This window comes from Panthera leo, chromosome D4 (genome assembly GCF_018350215.1).
Source record: "Panthera leo isolate Ple1 chromosome D4, P.leo_Ple1_pat1.1, whole genome shotgun sequence".
Classification (NCBI taxonomy): Eukaryota; Metazoa; Chordata; class Mammalia; order Carnivora; family Felidae; genus Panthera; species Panthera leo.
Window position 1 is genome coordinate 90344203 of NC_056691.1, and position 22252 is coordinate 90366454.

A 22252-nucleotide genomic window follows, 5' to 3' on the forward strand; every position below is an offset into this window, starting at 1 on the left:
CGTTTCCCCTCTCAGCCAGCCTGTCCCTGTGAACGGCCCTCGGGCTTGGCCGTCTGGCTGCGGGGCCCCGGGAGAAAAGCCTTTTCTCTTCGCTCCTGGGTGCAGCTAGCTGCGAACTAGGTCTCCCGCGGCCGGTTCCCGCCCAGGAAAGGGCACACGCCAGGGGCCAACGAGGACGCTGCCCCAGGGAGCGCGGGGCCGTGGGCCTGGGGTGTGGTGCTGCCCCCCGCCCCGCAGCTTGCCCGCCTGGCCCCGGACTTACTGCGGTCGTCGGAGATAACCTGCACGAGCTCGTATTCGTCGGCCTCATCCTCATCCAGGTTGTGTTTGTCCATGGCCTTGCGGATGACGGCCGGAGCCTTGTCCTGGCTGGTTACCTGGATCAGGGAGGGGGCAGCCATGAGGTCGAGGGTCCGGGAAGAGCCCCCACAGAGCACAGCACCAGGGACCCTCGGAGCTGCCTCGCGCTGCGTTCAAAGGCTCAGCTTCTGGCTGGGTCCACGGGCGCCTCACCACCTGGTCCTGCCCCGGGAGGCCCCCCACACTACGATGAGGGCCTTTTCCCCATTGTTCCTGCCTCCCCCACCCCCCCCGTTCTCCTACAAGCCTGCCACCTCCTCCCATGCCACCGTGGGAACCTGCCTGCTCCCGGGGGCTGTTCCCCTGGATCCCGGCCCGGCGGGACAATGGGATCAATGAACCCAGGGAGGAGAGGGCGTCTAGTCCCAGCTCTGGAGGTAGGAGAGGAGCTGGCCAGATGCCCAGGGGCTGCCTGTAGGCCAGGCCTGCACTGGCTAGAGGCTGCTGTGGTGGCCAGTACAGGCCGCCCGTCTTGCCTCGACCCCAAAGGTCAGAGTGCAGACAGGCCTCGGACGTGGGGTCATACAGGTGGCTCTTTAAGGACAGTCAGGCTAGTTCCCGGCAGGGAGAGCAGCTCAGTACGCGGTGGGTATGTAACGGGCACCTGACCCGTTGTTAACGGCAGCCTGCACGGACGAGGACAGGGTCACCCGTGCGTGCATTTTCACATATTTGAGGTTCTTTCGGAAGCACGTTTCCCCTCTCAGCCAGCCTGTCCCTGTGAACGGCCCTCGGGCTTGGCCGTCTGGCTGCGGGGCCCCGGGAGAAAAGCCTTTTCTCTTCGCTCCTTGGTGCAGCTAGTTGCGAACTAGGTCTCCCGCGGCCGGTTCCCACCCAGGAAGGGGCACACGCCAGGGGCCAACGAGGACGCTGCCCCAGGGAACGCGGGCACTGTGACCGGATGGGGTACCTCCAGAGAGCGCACAGGGCTCGTCTACAGCCTGAGTTCTGGAACGCGAGTCCCTGCCCCCACCAGCAGCACCGACAGTGTCTGGAGACAAATCCCCTTGGCTTGATCTCAAGCGTTAAATGACATCTAACGTCTCATACTGCCCGTCACCTCCACAGCCACCAGCCTGGTAGCCACCGTTCTCCCCGGCCTGACCGCCTCCTGACCGGCCCCTCCGCCTCTCCGGCCACCAGCCCACCCCCGCAGAGAAGCCCTGAGTCACCCGACCAGTCACCCCAGCCAGCAGCGGCTTCTGTCTGCCGCCACGGAGATCCAGGCCCCAAGCCCCGGACCTCAGGCCTCCCTGCCTCCCCCCCTCCCCCCCTCCCTCCCTGCCCGCCTCGGGCGCCTTGTCTGTGAAGCCCTCCCTGGCCCCGGATCTCCACGGAAGCTGCTTTCTTTTTGTCCGCCGACCATCTGTCTTTCCCGACCCCCCCCCCCCCCCCCCCCCCCCCCGGAAGGTCGGCTCCAGGACAGCGGGCAGGGGACGGAGCCCAGCACGCGCGTGCGGCCCGGCAGAGCGCGGGCACGGGGACGCCCGCCCGCGCCGCTCACCAGGATGCTCTTGTACATGTTGCCGTTGTCCACATCCAGGCTGACGCGGATGATGCAGCAGTCGCCCACCTGCTGGTTGTAGAGGGGCAGTGAGGAGCCGTGGCTGCAGACCCCTGAGACGGAGCGCTTGTGGGTGCGCGTGGCAGCCACGGGCGTGGTGGAGGCGGAGGAGGAGGACGCGCTGCTGGAAGCCGAGCTGATGCCGGAGGTCTCCGGGGACGACTGGGAGGCCGACTCCCAGAACTGTGGGGACGGCACGGTCAGCAGGGCGCCCAGGCCAGCGCCCGGCTCCGGGGGACCCCGGGCGCTCTGTTCGGGAGCCGGGAGCGCCCCTCGGCCGCTCACGGGTGTGGCGCGGGGGCCCCGGGCCCCGCGAAGGGCCGTCAGGGAGAAGGGGCGGGCGGTCACCTTCTTCTCCTGACCATCGGGGGACTCCGGGACGAAGCTGACGTTGATCTCCTCCACGTCGGAGCTGGAGGAGCCGGCCGAGTGGACGCTGAGTGCGTCGGCGACGTCCCCGCTGCTGAGGTAGGGGCCGCACCTGAGCTGGTCACAGGACTTGGAGTGGGAGCTGCCGCCGCTGCTGAGCTCCGTGCTGGGGGCCTGGCGGCTGCGTGGACGGCTCAGCTTACTCGGGGCGCCTCCCCTGGGACACATCCCACCCCTGCCCCCACCCCCCCCCCCCCCCCCCCCCCCCCACTCGGCACTCCAGGCTCTGCGCCAAGGGCTCGGTCAGTCACCAGCACCACGTCTGTCCCTGCTTTGGAAGCGATCGGTTTAGGATCGCCCCGTTTCACAGAGGAGGAAACTGAGGCCCAGGGAGGGTAGACAAGTGGCCCCAGTCGCGCTCAGCCTGAGGCTTCCGTAAGCCCCGAGGGAGCCCTTCCTGCCAGCCCGGGGCCACTCACTCGCTCCAGCGCTTGACGATGGCCGCGTTCCTCTTGGCCTTGAGGGTGTTGCTGGCCGACTCGGAGGGGGGCTCCAGCTCACATGACAGGTTGTAGCTACAGGACAGAGAGGCAGCTGTGAGGCGAGCAGGAGGCACACTCGGCTCTCCCTCCCAGAACCTGCCTGGCAGTGGGGGGTCCAGACGCCCAGCCGCCACCAGGCAACGGAGCCCGGTCCCGAGCAAGATCCCACACCGCGGGCAGCCCGCCCGCCCCTGCCGTGCCCCACCCGCACCCAGCCAGCCGCACCTCTCCGTCTCGCTGAGTCGCTCCATGGCCCGGAACCAGGCCCCAAAGTGCTCCTCGGGTGCGATGCTGTAATTGTTGCAGGCCGACTGGAGCAGCTTGATCTGGGCGATCACTTCGAATTCCTGGGGCCCAGAGGGAAGGACGGGACAGCGGTGGGATGGATGCGGTGCTGGGTGTGGCCCCGGGGGGGGGCTGCCGGGGAGGTCGTGGGTGGGGGTGCTGGGCGGGGCAGGGGCCCAGGGTCTCTGTGTCCTCTCCTACTCTCTCCTCCCGCCCAGGGCCACTCTGTTCTAACAAAACAGCCCCTCCCAGGAAGCTGCCCTTGATTCTGGCCTCCTGTACCCCCCTCCAGTGGGAGGGGTCCCCCCTCCTCTGTGCATCCAACTCTCCCCACAAATATAACAGGAAGCAGGATGCAGCTGAGGCAGGTCTCCGATTTCCACTCCCCCCCCCCCCCCGCCCCCCCGCCAACACGTACGGACGGCAGCCGCTCACCTTCCTCCGCTTCTCGAAGTTGATCAGTCTCCCCTGGAAGGCAGACAGCCAGCGAGCATCAGAAGGCGTCCCCTTGCCCATGACCACCCCTCAACCCCTCTCAGGCTGCACTACCGACAGCATACACCAGGGGGCGGGGTGGAAGAACACACACACACACACACACACACACACACACACACCCCTGGGCCTGGGGAGGGGGTGGTCCTAGGATCTAGGGGGTGGTGGGCAGAGGGACAGAGCTTCAAACAACTACTGGCCCAGCCCTCTGAGGACAAAAGGATTGAGGCGTCAGGCAGGAAGGCCCAGCTTGGAGGCCGGGCCTCTCTCCTCCTGTGGTTGCTGCCCAAGGGAGGGCCGTGGGCAGCTGGGCCAGACCCTGGGCAGCTCTAAGCCTCAGCGGCTGGGCACCTAGCTCTGTTTACTCACTGGTGAGCTGGGCAGGAGCCCAGGCACGTGGGGGTGGCTGGGGGCCCTCAGACGAGGTGTGCCCAGCGCTTGAGAGCTCAGGGCTCGGTGAGGGGCGCTTTTCCCTAGGGCTCCAGGACCCCGGCCCCACTCCCGCCCGGCCCCGGCCCCCGGGGCTCACTCACATACAGATAGTCCTTCATCGCGGTGTCCAGCATCACCAGGTCTGTGAGGAAGGTGCCCAGGTAGGGAACGGTGCCCTGGATGACACCCTGTGACGTTGGGGTAGGGCTGATGAGCAACGACCGAGGCCTCCCCCAGCCTCCCACTCGGAGCAGCCCGGGGACCTTTAGCGGTCTCCCCCAGACTCCCTCCCAGTGCCCACAGACCCCAACCTCGCCGAGGTTCTGTGGTCCCTGGACCCTGCCCACCCCTAAGCCCACCGAGCCCAGCTGCCATCGGCACCCTCGAGACCCCCTGCTGGTCAGGGCACAGCCCTGTCAGGGCCCAGAGGAGCGCAGGTCACTGCAGCGGCAGGGGGGGAAGGGCTGGGGGCGACCCCTCCTCTCCTGCCTCGGGCCGGCCCCCCCTCACCTCTCTCGGCCTCGAGTGCACTCACCGTCTCCTTTGGCCGCTTCTGGGCTCTCTTGGGGTTCATCTCCAGGGTGGCAAACTTGGAGGTGCCCTCCTGCCAGGGTTGAGGACAGGATCAGTGAGACCCTCCTCTCCTCCGCTCTTTCCCCTCCAGCAGACCTGACCTTGGTACTTGGTCACTGGTCCGAACACTCTGCTGCCACCAGTGGGGTGCCCTGGTGCTCCCGGGGTGTGGGAACGTGGGGCCAGTGGCCTGGCCTCCCCAAGCCTGTTTCCTGGTCTGGAAAGTGCAGGTGAGCAAGACACCCACCTCCGGGAGGTCTCCAAGGACTCAGCAGCCCGTGCCCTCTCCGAGGTGGGGGCCCTGCACAGAACTCTCCCACACTCCTCTTCTCCTGGTATCTCACTGCCTCCCCGTGAGTCGTGAGACTAGAGGGACCCCAGGCTCATCCTTCCTCCGCTCCCCCGCTAAGGAAACTGAGGCCCCGAGAGGGGTAGTGACCTGCCCAAGGTCCCAGAGGGACTCAGAGGTGAGTGGGCTGGAGATCTGTTCCTGCTAACTGGTCATCCGGCTAATTTGAGGCCCTGCAGTGACAGCCTGCAGGATGTCTAGGATCCATTTGTGGCGCCTGCCCTGGGGCGGGGTGAGGAGTCCCCCAGGGCTCCCAGAGCTGCCTCCCAGGACTGCTCATTTGGACCCAAGGTCGAGCAGCCCCTTCGGGACTTAGCCTCTGGCACCCCCTGCGATACCTTGTCCCCAGGGAGCCAGGGTATGCACACCCTGAGCTGCAGCGCCGACGGAGGGAGCCTCCCACCCCAGACCCCAGCCGCCCAGCAGCCTGGAGGAAGCAGGAGACCTGCCGATCCAGCCACCCCCCCGCTCCCCGCCTCGTGAACACCTCAGCTGCTCCCACACCATTCCATTACCGGGGCCTCCTGTCCCCCAAACTACCCCACACCGGCCCATGCACCAAAAAGATGCCACTCTCCCCAAAGTCCAGCCCAGACAGGACTGGAACTTTTCAAAGAAACGTCCACCGAGAACCTCCCTCCTCTGCCCAGACTTTACCTTGATGAGCAGCTCTCTGCTCAGTGAGTAGTTGTTCTCATCCGAGAAAATCTCCGACAGCTTCTGGAAGATGCGGAAACTGTCCCTGGGTGGGGGAAGGGAGGAGAACCATGGGAATGGCAGGGAGGGGTATGAGTGCCCATCCATTTAGGACCCAAGGACCCAACCGCCCAGACGGGTGGTTTTCACCCAGGGTTCTGCTGGGCCCAGGGCGCTCTGTGGGCCGGGGGAGGCGAGCTCCACGTGTGTGGCTCTGTTTGGATCGGTTTGGATTTCAAGGGGACAGAGTGGTGTGGCTGGCAAGGAAACACAGGGAAATCTCCAGTGTGGCTCTGTCTAGTGCTTGACAGATAGGGAAACTGAGTCCCAGGGCAGAGGTGCTGGCCTAAGGCCAACGGACACTTGGAGGGGTGCCCCCCAGCCAGCAGGCCGGCCTCAGGATTTGCTGCCTCCTGGCAGGTCCCAGGCTCACTGAGGGGACAATGCTCAGTCGCTTGGGGGGGTCCCGGGTCCCTCCAGGTGGAGCTCCTGCAGAGAGAGGTCTCCCCACCTGGAAACTTCTTCCCACGTCTTCTTCAGCCTGTGGATGGAGTTGCTCTGCAGGGCCGACAGGATGGCGTAGAGAGACGAGAAGTTCTTGAGGACACGGCACTCCTGGCGGAGGAACAGAAGGGCCGTGGGGTGCGGGTGCAGTCCCCTGAGCTCTGACCTTCCATCCTGGGTGGCACAGATTCCCAGGGAGCCCCAACGAGCACCTGGGCCCCCGTCCGTGACACTCCCAGGGAGGAGGCTCTGAGCTCAACACGAGGGAGGACGTTAAGCGGGCAGTGAGCATCGAGGCAGTGGGATGTGTGAATCAAGGCCAGCGAGCCGCTGGGAAGGGAGGGCTGGGGTCTCTGCAGGGCCGTGGACCGCAGACCACAGCCCTGAGGGCAGATGAAGGCGAGAAAGGGGTTCCCCAGGGCCCCTCCAAGGCATACCCTGGCCACCTCGATCCAGTGCTCCACCACCCTGGCCCTGTCCCGGGCCGTCACAGTCCGGTCCCCCAGGCAGGTGGTGATGACGCAGTTGGCCACACTGTTGAACTGGGTGACCGTGGCGCGGACAGTGGGAGCCAGGTGTTCCTTGCCCTTCTTGTCCCGCTGGGACCAGATGGAGCCCAGGCAGTGGTAGGGCACCACCTTCTTGAACAGCTCCTGGGGGATCAGGGGGAGCGTCACCTAGCACTGCCACGGCCCAGCTCCGCGTCCCCGGTCTCCCTAGTCCCAGGCAGGGTCCCCGGTCAGGGCTGGAGCTCAGGGAAAGCTGAGGATGTGGCTCGAGCCTCGCGGGCCCGGGGTGGGGGCCGTGCCTCTGGGCTCTGTTCTCCGCCGACCGTGGGCGCCCAGCACACGAGTGACCCGGATGACACACGGGCAGCGAAGAGCGTCTGGCATTTTCAGACGCCCACCCTCACTCACTGCAAGCACCAGAAGCTGGCTCACAGCTGCGCACACCAGGCGGCACCTTCGGCTCCCCCATCGTGGCTCAGGTCCCCCCACCCTGTCCAGATGCACGCTCACCGCGGGCGCTCCACCCACAGGCTTTGTCTGCCATAAACTCCAGGACGTGGCCGGTGCCTCGTAGGTGCCGAGGCCTCCCGAGCACATGGTGGGGTGACCCACGGAGCTGGACGTACCACGGTGAGCTCCACCCCCCCACCGAATGGGCCAGGCTCCGCCCAGCCTTCTACAGCCCCGTCTCGTTTAATCCACCGTCACTGCGCACAGGGATGGGGTGGGGAGGGTCCCAACTCTGCATCCACAGTCCAGAGACCACGCAGGAACGGAGCTGGGATATGCCGGGGAATGGCAGGGAATGGACCAGAGGCTGGAGGAAAGTGCTCCCCTGCCCCGCCCGGCTGAGAAAAACTGCTCACCGCATCCATCAGTGTGAACTGCTCTGCCACCAGGTCGGGAGGGAAGGCCAAGAGGTGAGGCTTCTCATTCAGGCCATCTTCTGCAGCCACAGGTGACGGCCAGGGAGGCTCGGGCACCGGAGCTGCCTCTAGGTCTACAGTTTGCGATAGAGCTGGCTCTAGTTCCGGAGCTGGGGCTGGAGCCGGTTCCGGAGCCGGTTCCGGAGCCGGCTCTAGCTCTGGTTCTGGAGCCGGTGTTGGAGCTGGCTCTAGCTCTGGTTCTGACTCAGGTGCCAAAGCCGGCTCTAGTTCCGGAGCTGGTTTTAGAAGTGGCGCTGGAGCTGGCGACAGAGCTACAGGAGAGAAGTTTCCAGGTGTCTTTGCAGAGACAGAACCCACCCCAGAGCCTCCCCGAGAAGCCGCGGCCAGGAACCCACACCGGGACCTCTGCCCCCCTGCGGTCCCCCGCCGGGGCTCTCAGTCTCTGCTCCTGGCCCCACATCAGCCCCCGGGGGCTCCTCCCTGGGTGGCCCAGCACCGCCCCGGCCCCGTGCACCCCCATCCTCACCCCCCAGCCTTCTCACCCTCGGGCTCGGCCTCCGTGAGCTCTGCGTGCTCCAGCTGGGCCAGTAGAAGCTGGGCACGGCGCTCTAGGTCAGAACCAGGCATGTTGAGCTGCACATAGGCCACCAGCTGCTTGAGGCAGGGAAAGTCTGGGGGCTGACAGAAGTCCTCCGAGTACTGGTCCAGCCAGGTGCCCAGAATGGAGGAGATGGCACTGGAGGGAGGGGGGGCAGGCAGCAGAGTCAGCGGCCCGGCCTTTCCTTCCGCACGGCCCCCTGCGGGTCCTCCATCCAGAGGCCAGGCCCACCTGAGCACCGTCCCCCCCCACCGCCACTGGCCGTCCAGGCAGGGGCAGGTCCGGTCAGGAGGCGGGGGCCTGGCCGTCCCCACGGGAGGGAGCCCTCCATCGACGGTGTGGGCACCCCTGCCTTCCTCAGGGAGGCCTGCCCCTCCCCTCTGTCTGTCCGGGGGCCTCCTGGCTACGGCGTAAACTCCAGGACGGCGGAGGGCTGCCGTGTCTGCCCTGTCCCTGCCCTGGCCGCACGCAGTAGGTGCTGCGTAAGTGTGTGAGGAGGAGGGAACAGGCCCCGTCCTCCCGCCCAGCCTGCGTGGGCTCTCATGGCCCCTCGTCCCCAGCTCCTGCACCCATGGCTGCCGTACTGCCTTCGAGGCGCCTGGGGGTCTCTTCTCCCCACAGACACTATTCTCAGAAACACTATTCTCAGTCCAGGCAGCTGGACTCAGGGGACTGACGTGTGAGGTCGATGGCTGAGCAGGTGGCCCCCACGCCTCCGTCCTGGGACCCCGGGTCGGGGCCGGGCAGGAAGGGCTGGGGTGGGCTGTGGGGGGGACCCACTCTCTCAGGGGCCAACCTCAGCCCCCGGCCTCTCTTCTGCTCCCCAGGGCCCAGGACCCCAGCCACGGCTGTCTGACTCCTTTCCTCCTGCAGGAGAGGCCCCCACCCCTCGGCCCTCCAGCAGGAATCACAGCTTGTGTGGGAGCCACGGCTCTGCCCGGCGCCCCCGCCCCCGCCCCAGATGTCCCCCACCTTGGAGACGGGGTCCTCCCATCAGCTCCCAAGTCTGCTCACTTTTTCAGTTGGTCCTGGGGTCCGCCGTCCTCGTCAGAATAAGGAAGGATGCATCCGTATCTAGAGGAGGCCGTGAGGGCATCACATCTACCGTACCTGCTATGATGTCTAGGGTTACTGGCTGACTTCTGGACGAGAACGGAAGCCCAGGAGGGTAGAGTCTGGTCTGGGGTATGCGAAACATCTAGAAGGGGCTCCGTGCCCACTTGTTGAGTGAACGAAGCCCAGCCAGCACCTTACAGACATCCGAGGGGGTCGGGGACCCCTCCCTGGCCACCCCCAGGATGGGTCCCCCGTATGGAATCGAGGGCGAGAGCAGCTTCGCCCCAGGCACGGGACACCCAGGCCGGAGGCAGAGAGGAAGCACGGCAGCCCCAGGCAACCCCCTCCACGGGCCGGGCACAGGGTGGGGGACCTGTCCCAACAGTGGGACACGACCCCATGTGGGGTGGTCCTCCTGACACCCAGGGTTCCCACGAGACACCTGAGGCTCAAAAAGGTGCCAGGAGGGGGCGGGGAGCCGCTGTGCTGCGCGGGGGCCGTGCTCACCTTTTGAACAGCAGGTCCAGCACCTGCTGGGTGGTGGTGAAGGCTCGGTACGTGCACAGGAAGATGGTGACGTAGGAGAGGTCGCTGCCCTGGAAGGCGGGCACCAGGTGCTCCACCAGCTTCTCCAGCGTGCCGGCCTTCACCGTCCTCACCTTGCAGGTCTCATACAGGTTCAGGGCTGACTCATTTTCACACTGGGGTGGGACACAGGGGCTCCGATGAACTCCCAAGAGCTCAGTGACATGTGGCAAGGGCGCAGACATGCGTGCCCCCAGCAGAAAAAGGTTCTCAGCTTAAGAAGTGGAATCGGAAGGGGCGCCTGGGTGGCTCAGTCGGTTAGGCATCCGACTTCAGCTCAAGTCACGATCTCGCAGTCCGCGGGCTCGAGCCCCGCGTCGGGCTCCGTGCTGACAGCTCAGAGCCTGGAGCCTGCTTCCGATTCTGTCTCCCTCTTTCTGCCCAATGCCCCCCACTGCCGTTCGCACTCTGCCTCTCTCTCTCTCTCAAAAATAAAATAAAGCATTGGGAAAAAAAGTGGAATTGGAGATGGGGAGGGCTAAAAAATACTAACCCAACACTTTCCGGCCATTCTGTTAGGGGAACTTAAAAAGACCGCCCCTCCTTGTATTAGGAGCATCACTCCCGTGAGCCCTGGCAAAACCTGCCCATTCTAGAGACGAGAACACAGAGGCTTATTCTGGGGTGAGAAGAGATACGGCATGTTCAGTGCAGCCCCGGGGAAAGCTGTGGGAAGGAATCAAGACCAGGTCCTAGAGCATGAAAGGGTGAATCACCATGACGACCGGGCCTCCCCTTTGGAATGTTGTGCTGCTGAGTCCGGCCCTACCTCTGACCTGGAGGGGTCACAGGGCTGTGCCCCAGGAGACCGCAAGTTATATAGTAGCCTCAGCCTCCGCCCCTTTTGGGTCAACTAGCCCTTCTAAGCGAGGTGATGCGGAAGCGGAAGGGCTTGAGGGTCTGCAAGGGCGGGCTCACGGCCCCTGACACAACCGGGGGTAGGAATTAAAACGAGAAAAACTGGGGCAACGTACAAAATCACTTGCAGCCTAACGTGAAGTAAAAAAAGCAGGGAAGTGCCTTTGTTGTGTTTTTCGAAAAGGGTCTTTTTGGCGGGGCGCCTGGGTGGCTCTGTCAGTTGAGCATCCGACTTTGACTCAGGTCATGATCTCACGGTTTGTGGGTTCGAGCCCCGCATCGGGCTCTGTGCTGACAGCTCAGAGCCTGGAGCCTGCTTCCGATTCTCTGTCTCCTTCTCTCTCTGCCCCTCCCCCCCGCACAAGTGCGTGTGCGCGCTCTCTCTCTCTCTCATAAATAAACATTAAAAATATTTTTTTTAAATATAAATGTTTTACCAAAGAGTGTCTTTTTTCACATTCATCAAATACGTGCAGAGGGATGCTCCCGGCCGAGCCCAGGACCAGAAAGTGGGGGGGGGGGGGGGGCACGAAGGCCCATGATCCTCTGGGAGGGGGGGCTGTGGGGCCCTCAGGCAGGAAGGCCCTGGGAGGGAACCCAACAGAGTCGCCGAGCGGCGTCTGGCCCCCGTGCCTCTGCAGGGTCCCGGCGGTGGAGGCCCCCGTGCCCACACTCACCCCGAGCCAGCGTTGGCCCTTGTTGGCGCCGTGGTGTGCCTGCACTTTCCGCAGGGAGATGGAATGGATGACCCCGTTGACCAGCTCCTCACCAATCTCCTGCGTGCAGCTCTGGGGAGACAGTGCCCGGCCACCAGGCGGGGGCGTCAGGGGCTGCCTCATGAACCTCCGGTCTGCAGCTGAGGCCCGGTGTCCACACAGATCCCCAGGCCAGGACTAAATGGGCCGACGGCTCGAGGGCTCTCAGGAGTAGTATCGGGGCAGGTGGACACCACCCCCAGCCTCGCCCCCTTCCTACTCCACCAGCCACAAGCTGGGTACGAGCGAGACAAGTCCCCAGGCTCCCAAACCCCCAGCCACCTGCTCGTGCCACCCGGAAGGTGCCTCCCCCACGGTCTGGGGCCCCAGGCCCTCGTCATGTCTCCCCAGCTCATCATCATGCCCCCCCCCCCCCCCACCCCTCGGCTGACCCAGCAGCTCCTACGGACCCAGCCCCGGAGTCAGCATCACGGGTCTGGGGCAGGTGCTGGGCATCCCCGAAGGCCACATCCGATGCCACTTCCTTCCCTTTCTGCTCATTCAAGCCCGGGTGCTTTCTTGGGTAACAGAGGAGTTCCCCTTCCCTGTCCGTCATCACGTGCGTGGGGACGGGGTGAAAATGATGACGGTGCAGGCATCTGGGCAGAGGACTGGGCTTTCACGGGACTCAAAATCACAGGGCTGTAGAAAGGGGGATCATCTGGCTGCTCCCTGGACCAGGACCAGAGAGGAAATGCCCTGGTTTTAGGGGGCAGCCACCCCTTCCATGGAACAGGCTGGTCTGGGGGGCCGTGACCATCAAGCCCTGGCTAAGGCCACTCAGTCGCATCAGCCCGGGCCTCACAGCCCCGTCTCCCACCTGCCCCTGTCCAGGGAAGGGCGAGCCCGCAGTGGGAAGGGGACCTCTGAGAGTTGAGGGAGGAGCTGGGAGGTGCCAGCTGGCAGAGGGCCACGCTGCCGGTCCTCACCCGCAGCTGGGAGTGTGGGGCACTGCCCTGACCCGAGGTGGGCTGCAGCTGACAGAAGACCCAGGCGAAAGTGCCCTCCCTGAAGCCCTTGGCCTAAGCTGGTCCCCACTGCGCCTCTGGGGGCAGCGATGGGGCGCCTGGGCCTCTCGACTCCTGCCCACCCTTGAGGGCCCTGGGGGGGCTGCCTTCGGGAAGACCACTTCCTTTGGCCTGTGGCCGCCCTCCCACACTGGGCACCATGCCAACGGGGAAGCCACTGCGATCACATTCTCTCCAGAGAGAGAGCCAGCCGACTTCTGGGAAGCCAGGGGGAACCACAGGCGGAGGTCACCCCAACCCCGAGTGGCACCTCCCACGCCCACGCCCGTCAAATAGCCGGGACACGTGGAGGTCCGGCCTTTCCACTGAGGAAGGGAGATTCCTGAGGCAGAAAAGCTGAGCCATAGGCTCACTTTCCCTTTCCCTGCCTGGAAGAGGCCTCAGAGAAGACAGGCTTCGGGGACCAGCTGTCCCCCTGCTGGACTGGGGACCCACCACCCAGGCACGTTCTCAGGGGTCAGAATGCTTCCTGCAAAGGCCGAGGCTCGAGTGGAAGCACCTGCCCTTCTCCAGGGTTTCTGAGCCACACTTGGCCCAGCTGGGAACCAGTCCGTGTCCAAAACACCCAGGTTGGTGGCAGCGATTTGGAGGTCCCCATGCAGGACCCACCCGCCAGAGGGCACTGCACTTGAACTCCACATAGCACCTGGCTCCCAGCGGGGCTCCGTCAAGGCCGGCCCTGGCAGGGGCCTCGGCCAGGCAGTCGCGCCCCCCCCCCCCCCCCCCCCCCCCCCCCCCCCCCGCCCCTTCCCGCAGGGCCAGAGAGCAGGCCCTGCACTCAGCCACCCGCCTCGCTGGCAGAGCAGCTGGCCTGCGTGTCACATGGTTCCTGAGCCCCTCCCCCACCCCCTGGGGCCCCCTTCTGAAGCCAGTGGGGGGTGGGGGGCAGGGCTGACGCCGAGAGGGACAGACAGGGAGTTGCTACCCTGTCACACAGACGCGGGGCTGCTCCGGCCCCTTCACGCAGCAGCCGCCACAGACACAAAACCAGATGCTCAGAGCAATGCCGAGTGCAGGCGCCATTGAAACCATCTACCAAGAGACAGACGACCAGGTTCTCAGGCAAACTGCCCCGGAGCCTGGGCAGAAACTGGCAGACGGGGGGGGGGGGGGGGGGGGCATTTTTTTCCCGCTCCTACTCCTTTGCAGGGACAGAGAAGGAAAGCAGCCAAGCGTGGCATCTGCCCCCCGCCCCCGACCCTCTAGGGCAGGAAAGGCAGGGCCCTGGCACCTGTGGGTGACCCTGGGCCACCCTGTTGGCAGTGTGCACAGCATGCGGGCCCGGGAGCAGGCAGCCCGAGAGGGCAGGTCTGTGGCGAGGGGTTGGGGGGCTCCTGGGGGAGAATGGGAGCCGCCCAGCAAACAGCAGATGTCCTGAGGGGAGGCTTCTGTAGGGAAAAGAATGCCACAGGGATGGCTGTGTCCTTGGGGGGCCAGTGTCCCCGGGTCCCCGAGACCCAGTTGGCAGCCATGCCCCACACACTGTCTGACCTTCCACGGCTTGGCTCAAGTGGGGGGAGGGGGGAGGGTACCCCCAGGCCCCGGTAAGCGGAGGCTGGAAGCATGGCACCTCTGTGCCTCACCCTCTGCTGTCCCTCTGAGTACAGCTCAGAGCCCCAGGGACAAGGAGAAATGGCCTGGGTGGCATCTGGTCGTGTGTCACCTGATCAGCCTTCTTAGGGTGACAGGCCAGCAGGATGCCTGTCCCCAGCTGACTGCAGGCCAGGCCCCATTCGCTCAAAGGAGAAAAATGGGGTCGCCCGCCCCACCTCCTTTGGGATGGACCTGAGGGGACCTACTGGTCTTTCCCCAGCCCTGCCATCTGTCCCACAAGGCGGCCGGGGCCCACACACCTGGAGACATCACGGCACCTTCATTCCAATCGCCCCTCTGCCCTCCTTGGGTATACATTTCCCGTGGAAGCCACAATGAGGGGCCATAAGGGGCCTCCAGACCCACAGGGGCCTCCACCTCGGACTGGATCCTCCTAAGAGACCTGGTTGAGGGTTGGGGCGGACAAAGAAGGGCCCGAGCTTGTACCACAGTGTCCTCCTGTCTTCTCTTCAGGCTACACATGGAGACCCGGTCACACTCAGGCAGGGTGGCGGCCACTGCCCAGGGCCACTGACTCACAGAGGTTACCCCAGGCCCTCACTGGACACTGACCGGCACCCTGCAGCCCTGGGCACAGGAGGCAACCACCAGACCCCAGGGCACTGCCTCTCATGAAAGGCTCTGACTTCCAGCTCTGCTGAGCCTCTCTGGCCCTGGCCTCAGTGAGCTCATCTGTGAAATGGGAAAAAGAGCAGCAGCTCCCTACAGGGCAAGAGTGGGTGTTAAGAAAATGTACGCAGCATGCCCAGCTCGGCGCCTGGCCCGTGAAAGCTCCCCAGAAGCAGGGACAGGTGGTGCCCAGGAAGGGGGACAGGTGGCGCCCCAGAAGCGGGGACAGGTGGCGCCCAGGAAGGGGGGACAGGTGGCGCCCCGGAAGCGGGGACAGGTGGCGCCCAGGAAGGGGGGACAGGTGGCGTCCAGGAAGCGGGGACAGGTGGCGCCCAGGAAGGGGGGACAGGTGGCGCCCAGGAAGGGGGACAGCTGGCGCCCCGGAAGCGGGGACAGGTGGCGCCCCGGAAGCGGGGACAGGTGGCGCCCCGGAAGCGGGGACAGGTGGCGCCCAGGAAGGGGGGACAGGTGGCGCCCCGGAAGCGGGGACAGGTGGCGCCCCGGAAGCGGGGACAGGTGGCGCCCAGGAAGGGGGGACAGGTGGCGCCCAGGAAGGGGGACAGGTGGCGCCCCGGAAGCGGGGACAGGTGGCGCCCAGGAAGGGGAGACAGGTGGCACCCCGGAAGCGGGGACAGGTGGCGCCCCGGAAGGGGGGGACAGGTGGCGCCCCAGAAGGGGGGGACAGGTGGCGCCCCGGAAGCGGGGACAGGTGGCGCCCCGGAAGCGGGGACAGGAGGCGCCCAGGAAGGGGGGACAGGTGGCGCCCCAGAAGCGGGGACAGGTGGCTCCCCGGAAGGGGGGACAGGTGGCGCCCAGGAAGCGGGGACAGGTGGCACCCAGGAAGGGGGGACAGGTGGCGCCCAGGAAGGGGGGACAGGTGGAGCCCAGGAAGGGGGGACAGGTGGCGCCCCGGAAGCGGGGACAGGTGGCGCCCAGGAAGGGGGGACAGGTGGTGCCCAGGAAGCGGGACAGGTGGTGCCCAGGAAAGGGGGGCAGGTGGCACCCAGGAAGGGGGGACAGGTGGTGCCCAGGAAGTGGGGACAGGTGGTGCCCAGGAAAGGGGGACAGGGCGCTGTTGCTACTGGGCAGTACCCAACAACCAGAGCCCCCAGGAGCTGCCGACAGACATTTAGCGGGAAAACCCTGAGGGCACCTAGGGAAACCTGGAGGAGAGCCAGTACGGAGAGGGCAGGTGTCCTAAAACTGCCCGAGCCAGCCCTGCAGCCTTCGGACTTTTTGCGTTTTGCTCAAATGCAGGAACCACAGCGGGAGACAGATCAGAGGGCCTGATCAGCCCTCCTGGGATCCGAGGCTCCTGGGACAGTTTAAACGCGGCACCCCACACCCATTCAGAGTGGAAACTGAGGATCTGGGCTGAAAAGAAACGGACTTCTCAAGTCCAAGTCCTGGTTCATCTCTTAGACCATAAGCTCTAAAAACTGGGGGAGAAGAAAAAGGCCGCTGTGTGCGGGAGGGCCCTGCCTTCAAGCTCTGGGTGGGTGTCCTGCACCCTGAGTCTGAGGGCACAGACGGGACCGAGTGGGGGACAAGAGGTCAGCCCTGGACAGGGGCGAGCCACACTCCCACCGCCCCCCCTCCCCACTGCAGCCGTAGAGGCAAGGGGACCTTTGCTGGGGACCATGCAAGGTGCCTGGTTGCCAGGGCAACCGGGGAGCTTGGGGACCCCAGAAGCTGGAGTTTGGGGACCAGCCTCGTGGAGCCCCCAAAGAGGCTGTCCCCAAGAACCCTTGCCATCAGCCTGAGTCCAAGTTACTCATCAGCATTTAAAGAGGAGGAAGTTTGGGGCGCCTGGGTGGCGCTCAGTCGGTTAAGCATCGGACTTCGGCTTAGGTCATGATCTCCCGGTTCGTGGGTTTGAGCCCTGCGTCGGGCTCTGTGCTGAGAGCTCAGAGCCTGGAGCCTGCTTCGGATTCTGCGTTTCCGTCTCTCTCTCTGCCCCTCCCCTACTCATGCTCTGTCTCCCTCTCTCTCGAAAATAAATAAAAAACAATAAAAAAAAATTTTAGGAGGAGGAAATGTGCCTTGAGCGGGGAGGGGTGAGGGCGCCCCCAGGCTGGCCCTGCCCACCCATCCTTCTGTCCATCCGGGGCCAGCTCCTGATTGTCAGGTCAGCAGGCCACCACAGACCAGGCCTTTGAGGGAGTGTAACTGGTGACAGCTCAGGAGGAGGGTGGCCTGGTCCCGAAGGGGGTGCAGGGCAGGGCCGGCTGAAGGTCCAGTCCAAGAGCAACACCACCAACCACAGCGCCCAATGTCTGCGGGCACTTGCTGGGTGCCGGCCTTCGCACACACTCCTCACGTTTAGACCCCGCAACGCCTCACCTGACGCGTGAGGGAAGAGCTGGGCAGGGAACTCACTCAGGTCAGCAGCCAGGACGCGGCGGCCGGCCGGGGCAGGGATTTCAACCTTGGCCTATGACCCTCCTGGCCGGGCCTGGCCGCCACCCTGATCCACTGTGGCTGCTGCAGTCACAGCCTCAGAGCAGAGTCCAGAGAGGGGAAGGCCTTCTTTAGAGGGCACAGCCCGTCGGGGATGGCGGGGCCCGGCGCCCACACCTTTCCACGGAGCGGGTGGTTGGTTGGGGCTCCTGCCGCGGGGCCCTGAGGTCAGCTCCAGGACCCAGGCCTGAGAAGCACCACGCCAGCTGCATCAGACAGCCGTGCGGCCCAGTCCAGGGCCCGGGCACTCCCCTGGCACCTTGTCAGACCACACGACCGTGGCAGTCATGACCTGCCTGGCTCTGACACTGCATCGGGCACCGTGGGGACCGCTTACCAGGCCGCCTCTCGCAGTCTCCACCTGAACCCTAGGAGAGGAACCGGTATCAGGTCCATTTTCCAGATGGGCAACCAAGGCTCAGGGATGGGGAGCAGGTCTAGGGTTTCGAGGGGTCAAGCTGGCACTGCCCCGCAGCTCTCTTCCCTAGAGACCCAGCTCTGGACCAGCACGCACGACGCTGTCCCCCGGTTCAAAAGGACATTCTGCCTCCAGGTGTGACTGGCCAACCAACAGTTCCCCAGGGCGGAGAGGGAAATGCCGAGGCAACACCCACGCCCGAGAGCTCCCCAAACGCGGGCCCTTGAGCCTTATGTCCCGGCCCCGCTCACCAAGCAGTCTCCCAGCCATTCATCTGCCCGCTCCCAGTCAGGGGATGCAGGCCCGGGACAGCTCAAAGTTCTGCTTCTCCTGCCCGAGGCTGCAGATTTCTCCTCCCATCCCCTGAGAAGCAGAGTGGGGAGTCGCTTCGCTAGAGCTGTGTGTCCAGGAACACGGCGTCTCGGAGCCCGGGAGGCCAGAAGCCCGAGCCCGGGACAGGGTGGCCACAGCATGGTACTGAGCCATGGGAGCTATCCGGGTGGCCGGTCAGCAGCCCCGGGAGCCAGTCCTCGACTGCCTGGGGCCAGCGCGGGATTACTCCAACCCCTTCTAGCAGCCGTGAAGGCTGGGCCTAGAAACACACGTCCGACTTCTAGGTTGAGGACGGACCGGAGCCCCGCCTGTGAGCAGTCTCACCTCGGCTGCCCCAGGGAGGCAGCTTGGCAGAAGGCACGACGACCCGGTACCAGCCAGCCTGCGGCCCCCCTTCCTCCTCTCCTGGGGTTCACGGGGGCCCAGCAGGTGGCAGTCAGTCCCCTCCTGAACTTGATTTGGCCTGCAGCCTGGAGCCTGCTCCCTCCGAGTTAGCTAAGGAGCCCTCCTCAAAGATTGCAGTGTGCAGATAGAGACTCCCTCCCACCCAAGGCTATGCCTCTAGGGCCTCCGGTGTCAAAGGCAAATGAGCCCTGGGGGTGAAACTGAAGAGCTGCACAAAGCTGATCAGGAGACCAGACAACCAGGAAGGAGGCAGGAGACTGGGGGTGGGGAGACTCTCCTATTTATTTCTACCAGAAGAACAGAGAAGCCCTCCTCATTCCGTTCCATCCAGAGTGTGCTCAGGCCTTACCGTCACATGGTGTGGGTCAGAATCCCATCTCTGCCACTCACTAACTTGGGGCGTTTGTGCAGTCTAACTTCTAGGGCCTCAGTTGTTTCATCTGTGAAATGGGCAATCGATGATCCTGGCAGCAAAGAGAAATGCTGCCTGTGTGTTACTTAGCACAGGGCCTCCCACAAAGCGCTGGCTGGCTCATATGAGCTATGACTTTAAACCTTTGGGGTCCAGCTGTGGGCTCGCTCCTTCCTAAAAGCCCTCCCCAGTGTCCTCTGGCCCAAAGGACTTTTGCCTTCTCTGGTCTAGAAGCATTGCTACCCCTCACTTGCCCGGGGGCTTCTGAGCTGCCTGGACGTGGTTCTGTTCCCCTGACAGCTCCACTGCCCTCCCCATGAACTTATAATTGCCTCGGCAGTGAGCTCTGCCCTATCCTTCTCTGATCCTTGCGGTGGGCTCTCAAATACAGCAGGCCCCCAATAAACAACAGCCCATATTCAAATTCTGCCTGTGCGTCCTCGGCCGGGTGTACGTGAAAATCAGGGACCTCATTTCTCTGCCTCCCTTTATCTGCTATAAAGTGGGGCTGGCTATTACTCTGCAGGGTTGGTCAAAGCCAGCTGGAGAGAGGGGTGGTGCCTGCAGCCCGTACGTGCTGCACCCTGAGAACTCCTCCCTGCCTGGCCAATGTAGTGGCCTGCCCAGAGACGAGGGCATGGGCCAGGTGACCTCCAGAAAGCACAGAACTCCTCAGGCCAAGCTGGGTCAGCAGTGACTTGGCTTTCTCGATCACGATGACGAGTGGATGCCCAGATGTGCAAGGACATCTGGCAGCCCAGAGAGGGAGGGCCTGGGTGGAGGCGTGGTGGGGAAATGGGGGTTGGGGGGGGGGGGTTGGGAGGGGGCAAGCAGAAACTGCCTGGTGGTTTCCAGACAGGACAGGGCCACGAGCAGGGCCGCTTCAGCTCTGGCTTGCTACAGAGACCAGGAAACCAGCCCCAGGATGGTGGGGGGGGGGGGGCACTGTGTTGGCAGGAGGGACAGGGACTTCCCTGGCCCCCCTCCCTTCGGCCCATGGTAAATGGTCATTGTGTTTGGTTTCCGGCAGTGGCCTCCTCTTCTGCCAGGACCCTGGTTTTCCTGCCCCAGCCAGAAGCTTCCCCTTTGATTTCTAAACAGCGGCCATGGCCTGGATCTCAGCGCTGAGGCCGGGTGAGGGAGAGTAACAGCTAAAGAGGGAGACAGAAAGGGGGAGGGGAAGCAGGGAGATGGAGGGAAGGCAGACCCCTGGGCAGGGGTAAGGGCTCAGATCTGCCTCTCCCTCGGTTCCTCGACCCTCCAGAATGCAGATGGACAGGGAGGGAGGCATAGAAGCCACAAAGGCCCGCCCCACCCAGGCCAGGAACCTGCCCGGCCCCTGTGCGCACGCACGCCGGACCCTCCCAGCACACAAAGCCGGAGCCACTGCCAGACATAATGAAAGTCAGATGAGCACTGGGCTGGTGTCAGGCCTCCCACCCCCACCCTCCCTGGGGGGCTGCTCCAGCCGCCAAAGACTGGAGCTGTGGGGGGATGAGGGCTGGAGGACTCGCCTGGCGCCGCCATCCGCCAAGCTCAGGAGGAGTCTCCCAGACCCACAGTCCCCTCAGCGAGCTCCCCGCCCCATCTTTCCCCCATGCGGGGCACGGAGACATGCTCTATCCTCGGGCAAATACCTATCTAGGCCCCATCTAGGCACTGGGGATGCAGAGGCACAAGATCCAGGCTGGCAATCTCCAGCAATTACAAGGTACTGGGGCCCTAAATGATGGAAGGGGAGGGGGCACCAAGGGGGAGGGGCTCTAACCAGCCGGGGGCTCAAACTTCACTCTTAAGGCTCTGGCTTGGCCTAGATGTGCCCTGAGCCCCGGGACCCAGGGACAGCCTCTGTCCAGGCCCCACGCTCAGGCAGAACGGGGCGAGGGGGCCATCCCTGGATTGTGCCAGACTCTGCTGCAGAGTCAGGTGCACAGTCAGGTGGGAGGTGGAGACCCCACGAGCCACTGAGCCTCACTGCCCAGAGCACACCGGAAACGAGGAACCCAGCCCTCACCTAGGTATCCCCAGCCCCCTTTGTGGCAGGCACATGCCCCTTCTCTGGGCCCTCCTAAATCCTTATGAATTCAGGGTGTCGGCATATTTTCTCGTCACCCAGAAACGAGTCACCCCTTCGGCCTGAAAGGCCCTTCTCCCAACCTCCCTGCCTGGACACCTAGAGGCACAGGCGGGAGGCCTGCCTGTCTGCCCTCCACCCTGCTTCTCAGGGCAGCTCTGAACATCGGATCCCTGTCTGCCCCCAAGGGGTGTTGTCTGGAAGGCCCTTGTGGTCCCAACTGCCGGGGAGGACTCTGTCATCCCAACCACTGGTTCACCTCCTGCACCGCCGAGCCTAACCGCCGGTGCAGGCCCAGCCCCTGCTGTCAGAAGTTCACAGACGTAAACAGTGACAGCGCGCGGGAACAGATCTACCTGGGCTGCAGGGGGCGCGGGACTGGCACACCTAGAAGCTCGGTGGGGCCAGGTCCCGGGACAGACGGTGGCGGTGGGGGGAGGGGGGAACCACGAAGTCTCGGCTCTGGCCCCCAAAGCGTTGGACCTTTTGTGCGGCAGCCCCCACGCCCCCCTCGCCGCCCCGGGTTTTGTGCGGAAGGCCCCTCCCCGGCCCGCTCACCCACCTCCAGGCGCGGCAGGTCCGGGTCGAGCTGCGTGAAGCTGTGCAGCACCACCGGGCAGCTGTCGGGGCCGCCCACCTCCAGGCGCACTGCGTCCCACACGCTGCGACTCCGCCGGGAGCCCGGAAACAGCGGCTCGGCGCCGCCCGCAGGCCCGGCCGCCTCGGCCCACATGCGCTGCACCATGAACGGCTCGCGGGCGCGCGGCCGGCCGGCCGGGCCGCGAGACCCGGGGCGGCGCGGGCGCGGGGCCGGCCCGGCGCGCGGCGGCGGCGGCGGCGGCGGCCCGCGCGGCTCGGCGCAGCCTGCGCTCTGCGCCGGCGGCCCGGCCCCGCGGAGGTCAGGCCGGGGGCGGGGCCTCGGGGCGGGGCCGGCGGCGCGGGGGGCGGGGCCGGCGATGCCGGGGGCGTGTGTATGTGTGTGTGTGCGCGCGCGCGCGCGTCCTCGCGAGACTGCCCTAAGCGTGGCCCGGAGTGCACGTGCTGTGCGTGCCGTGGGCCCGCGGTGAGGCGCCCTGCGTGGGTGCGTGCGCTGGTGCAGTGCCAGCGTTGTGTGGGCGTTGAGACTGGTCGAGAGGCCCTGGTGTCAGACCTGCCTCCCACGAATTCCAGTTAAGCCTAGCTCTGTGGCCTCGGACAAATTGCTAAACCTCTCTGAGCCTGTTTCTGCTTCGGGAAGGATCGCAGCGGGGAAGTCATGCACAGCCCTCAGCCGCTGCCTGCGCCTGGCTCTGTGCTCCTGAGTCCTGGAATGGTAACTGTGCCTTCGGTACACCCGTGCGCGTAAAGTCCTCAGTGCTGTGTGTGTGTGTGTGTGTGTGTGGTGTGTGGGGACAAGCCCTGTCCTTGCGGGGGCCTTTGCTGCACTATCACCTGTCAGCCCTGGCAATGCTACCGACCTCCCCAGAACCGGTCTCCCATCGC

The 22252-nt window shown here is 65.0% G+C and overlaps 1 protein-coding gene across 10 annotated transcripts in view; it reads right to left on the minus strand.

The window, feature by feature from the left end:
* RALGDS (ral guanine nucleotide dissociation stimulator) overlaps positions 1-22252 on the minus strand; it is a 45921-nt gene that overhangs the window by 2821 nt on the left and 20848 nt on the right. For 2 of the 10 annotated variants that reach the window (XM_042912394.1, XM_042912392.1), the window contains exons 2-17: positions 11340-11450; positions 9727-9920; positions 9178-9276; positions 8108-8301; positions 7545-7876; positions 6607-6822; positions 6177-6280; positions 5627-5711; positions 4583-4651; positions 4149-4235; positions 3556-3588; positions 3061-3182; positions 2773-2868; positions 2273-2474; positions 1865-2107; positions 263-377 (exon numbers count right to left, since the gene is read on the minus strand). In XM_042912394.1, coding sequence (XP_042768328.1) covers positions 263-377; positions 1865-2107; positions 2273-2474; positions 2773-2868; positions 3061-3182; positions 3556-3588; positions 4149-4235; positions 4583-4651; positions 5627-5711; positions 6177-6280; positions 6607-6822; positions 7545-7876; positions 8108-8301; positions 9178-9276; positions 9727-9920; positions 11340-11450 — 2302 coding nt within the window. Of the gene's footprint in view, positions 1-262; positions 378-1864; positions 2108-2272; positions 2475-2772; positions 2869-3060; positions 3183-3555; positions 3589-4148; positions 4236-4582; positions 4652-5626; positions 5712-6176; positions 6281-6606; positions 6823-7544; positions 7877-8107; positions 8302-9177; positions 9277-9726; positions 9921-10297; positions 10895-11339; positions 11451-17465; positions 17497-17797; positions 18568-18633; positions 19455-21332; positions 21549-22252 lie in introns of those variants that run through there. The other 8 variants (XM_042912393.1, XM_042912391.1, XM_042912390.1 and 5 more) reach the window with 8 other exon arrangements.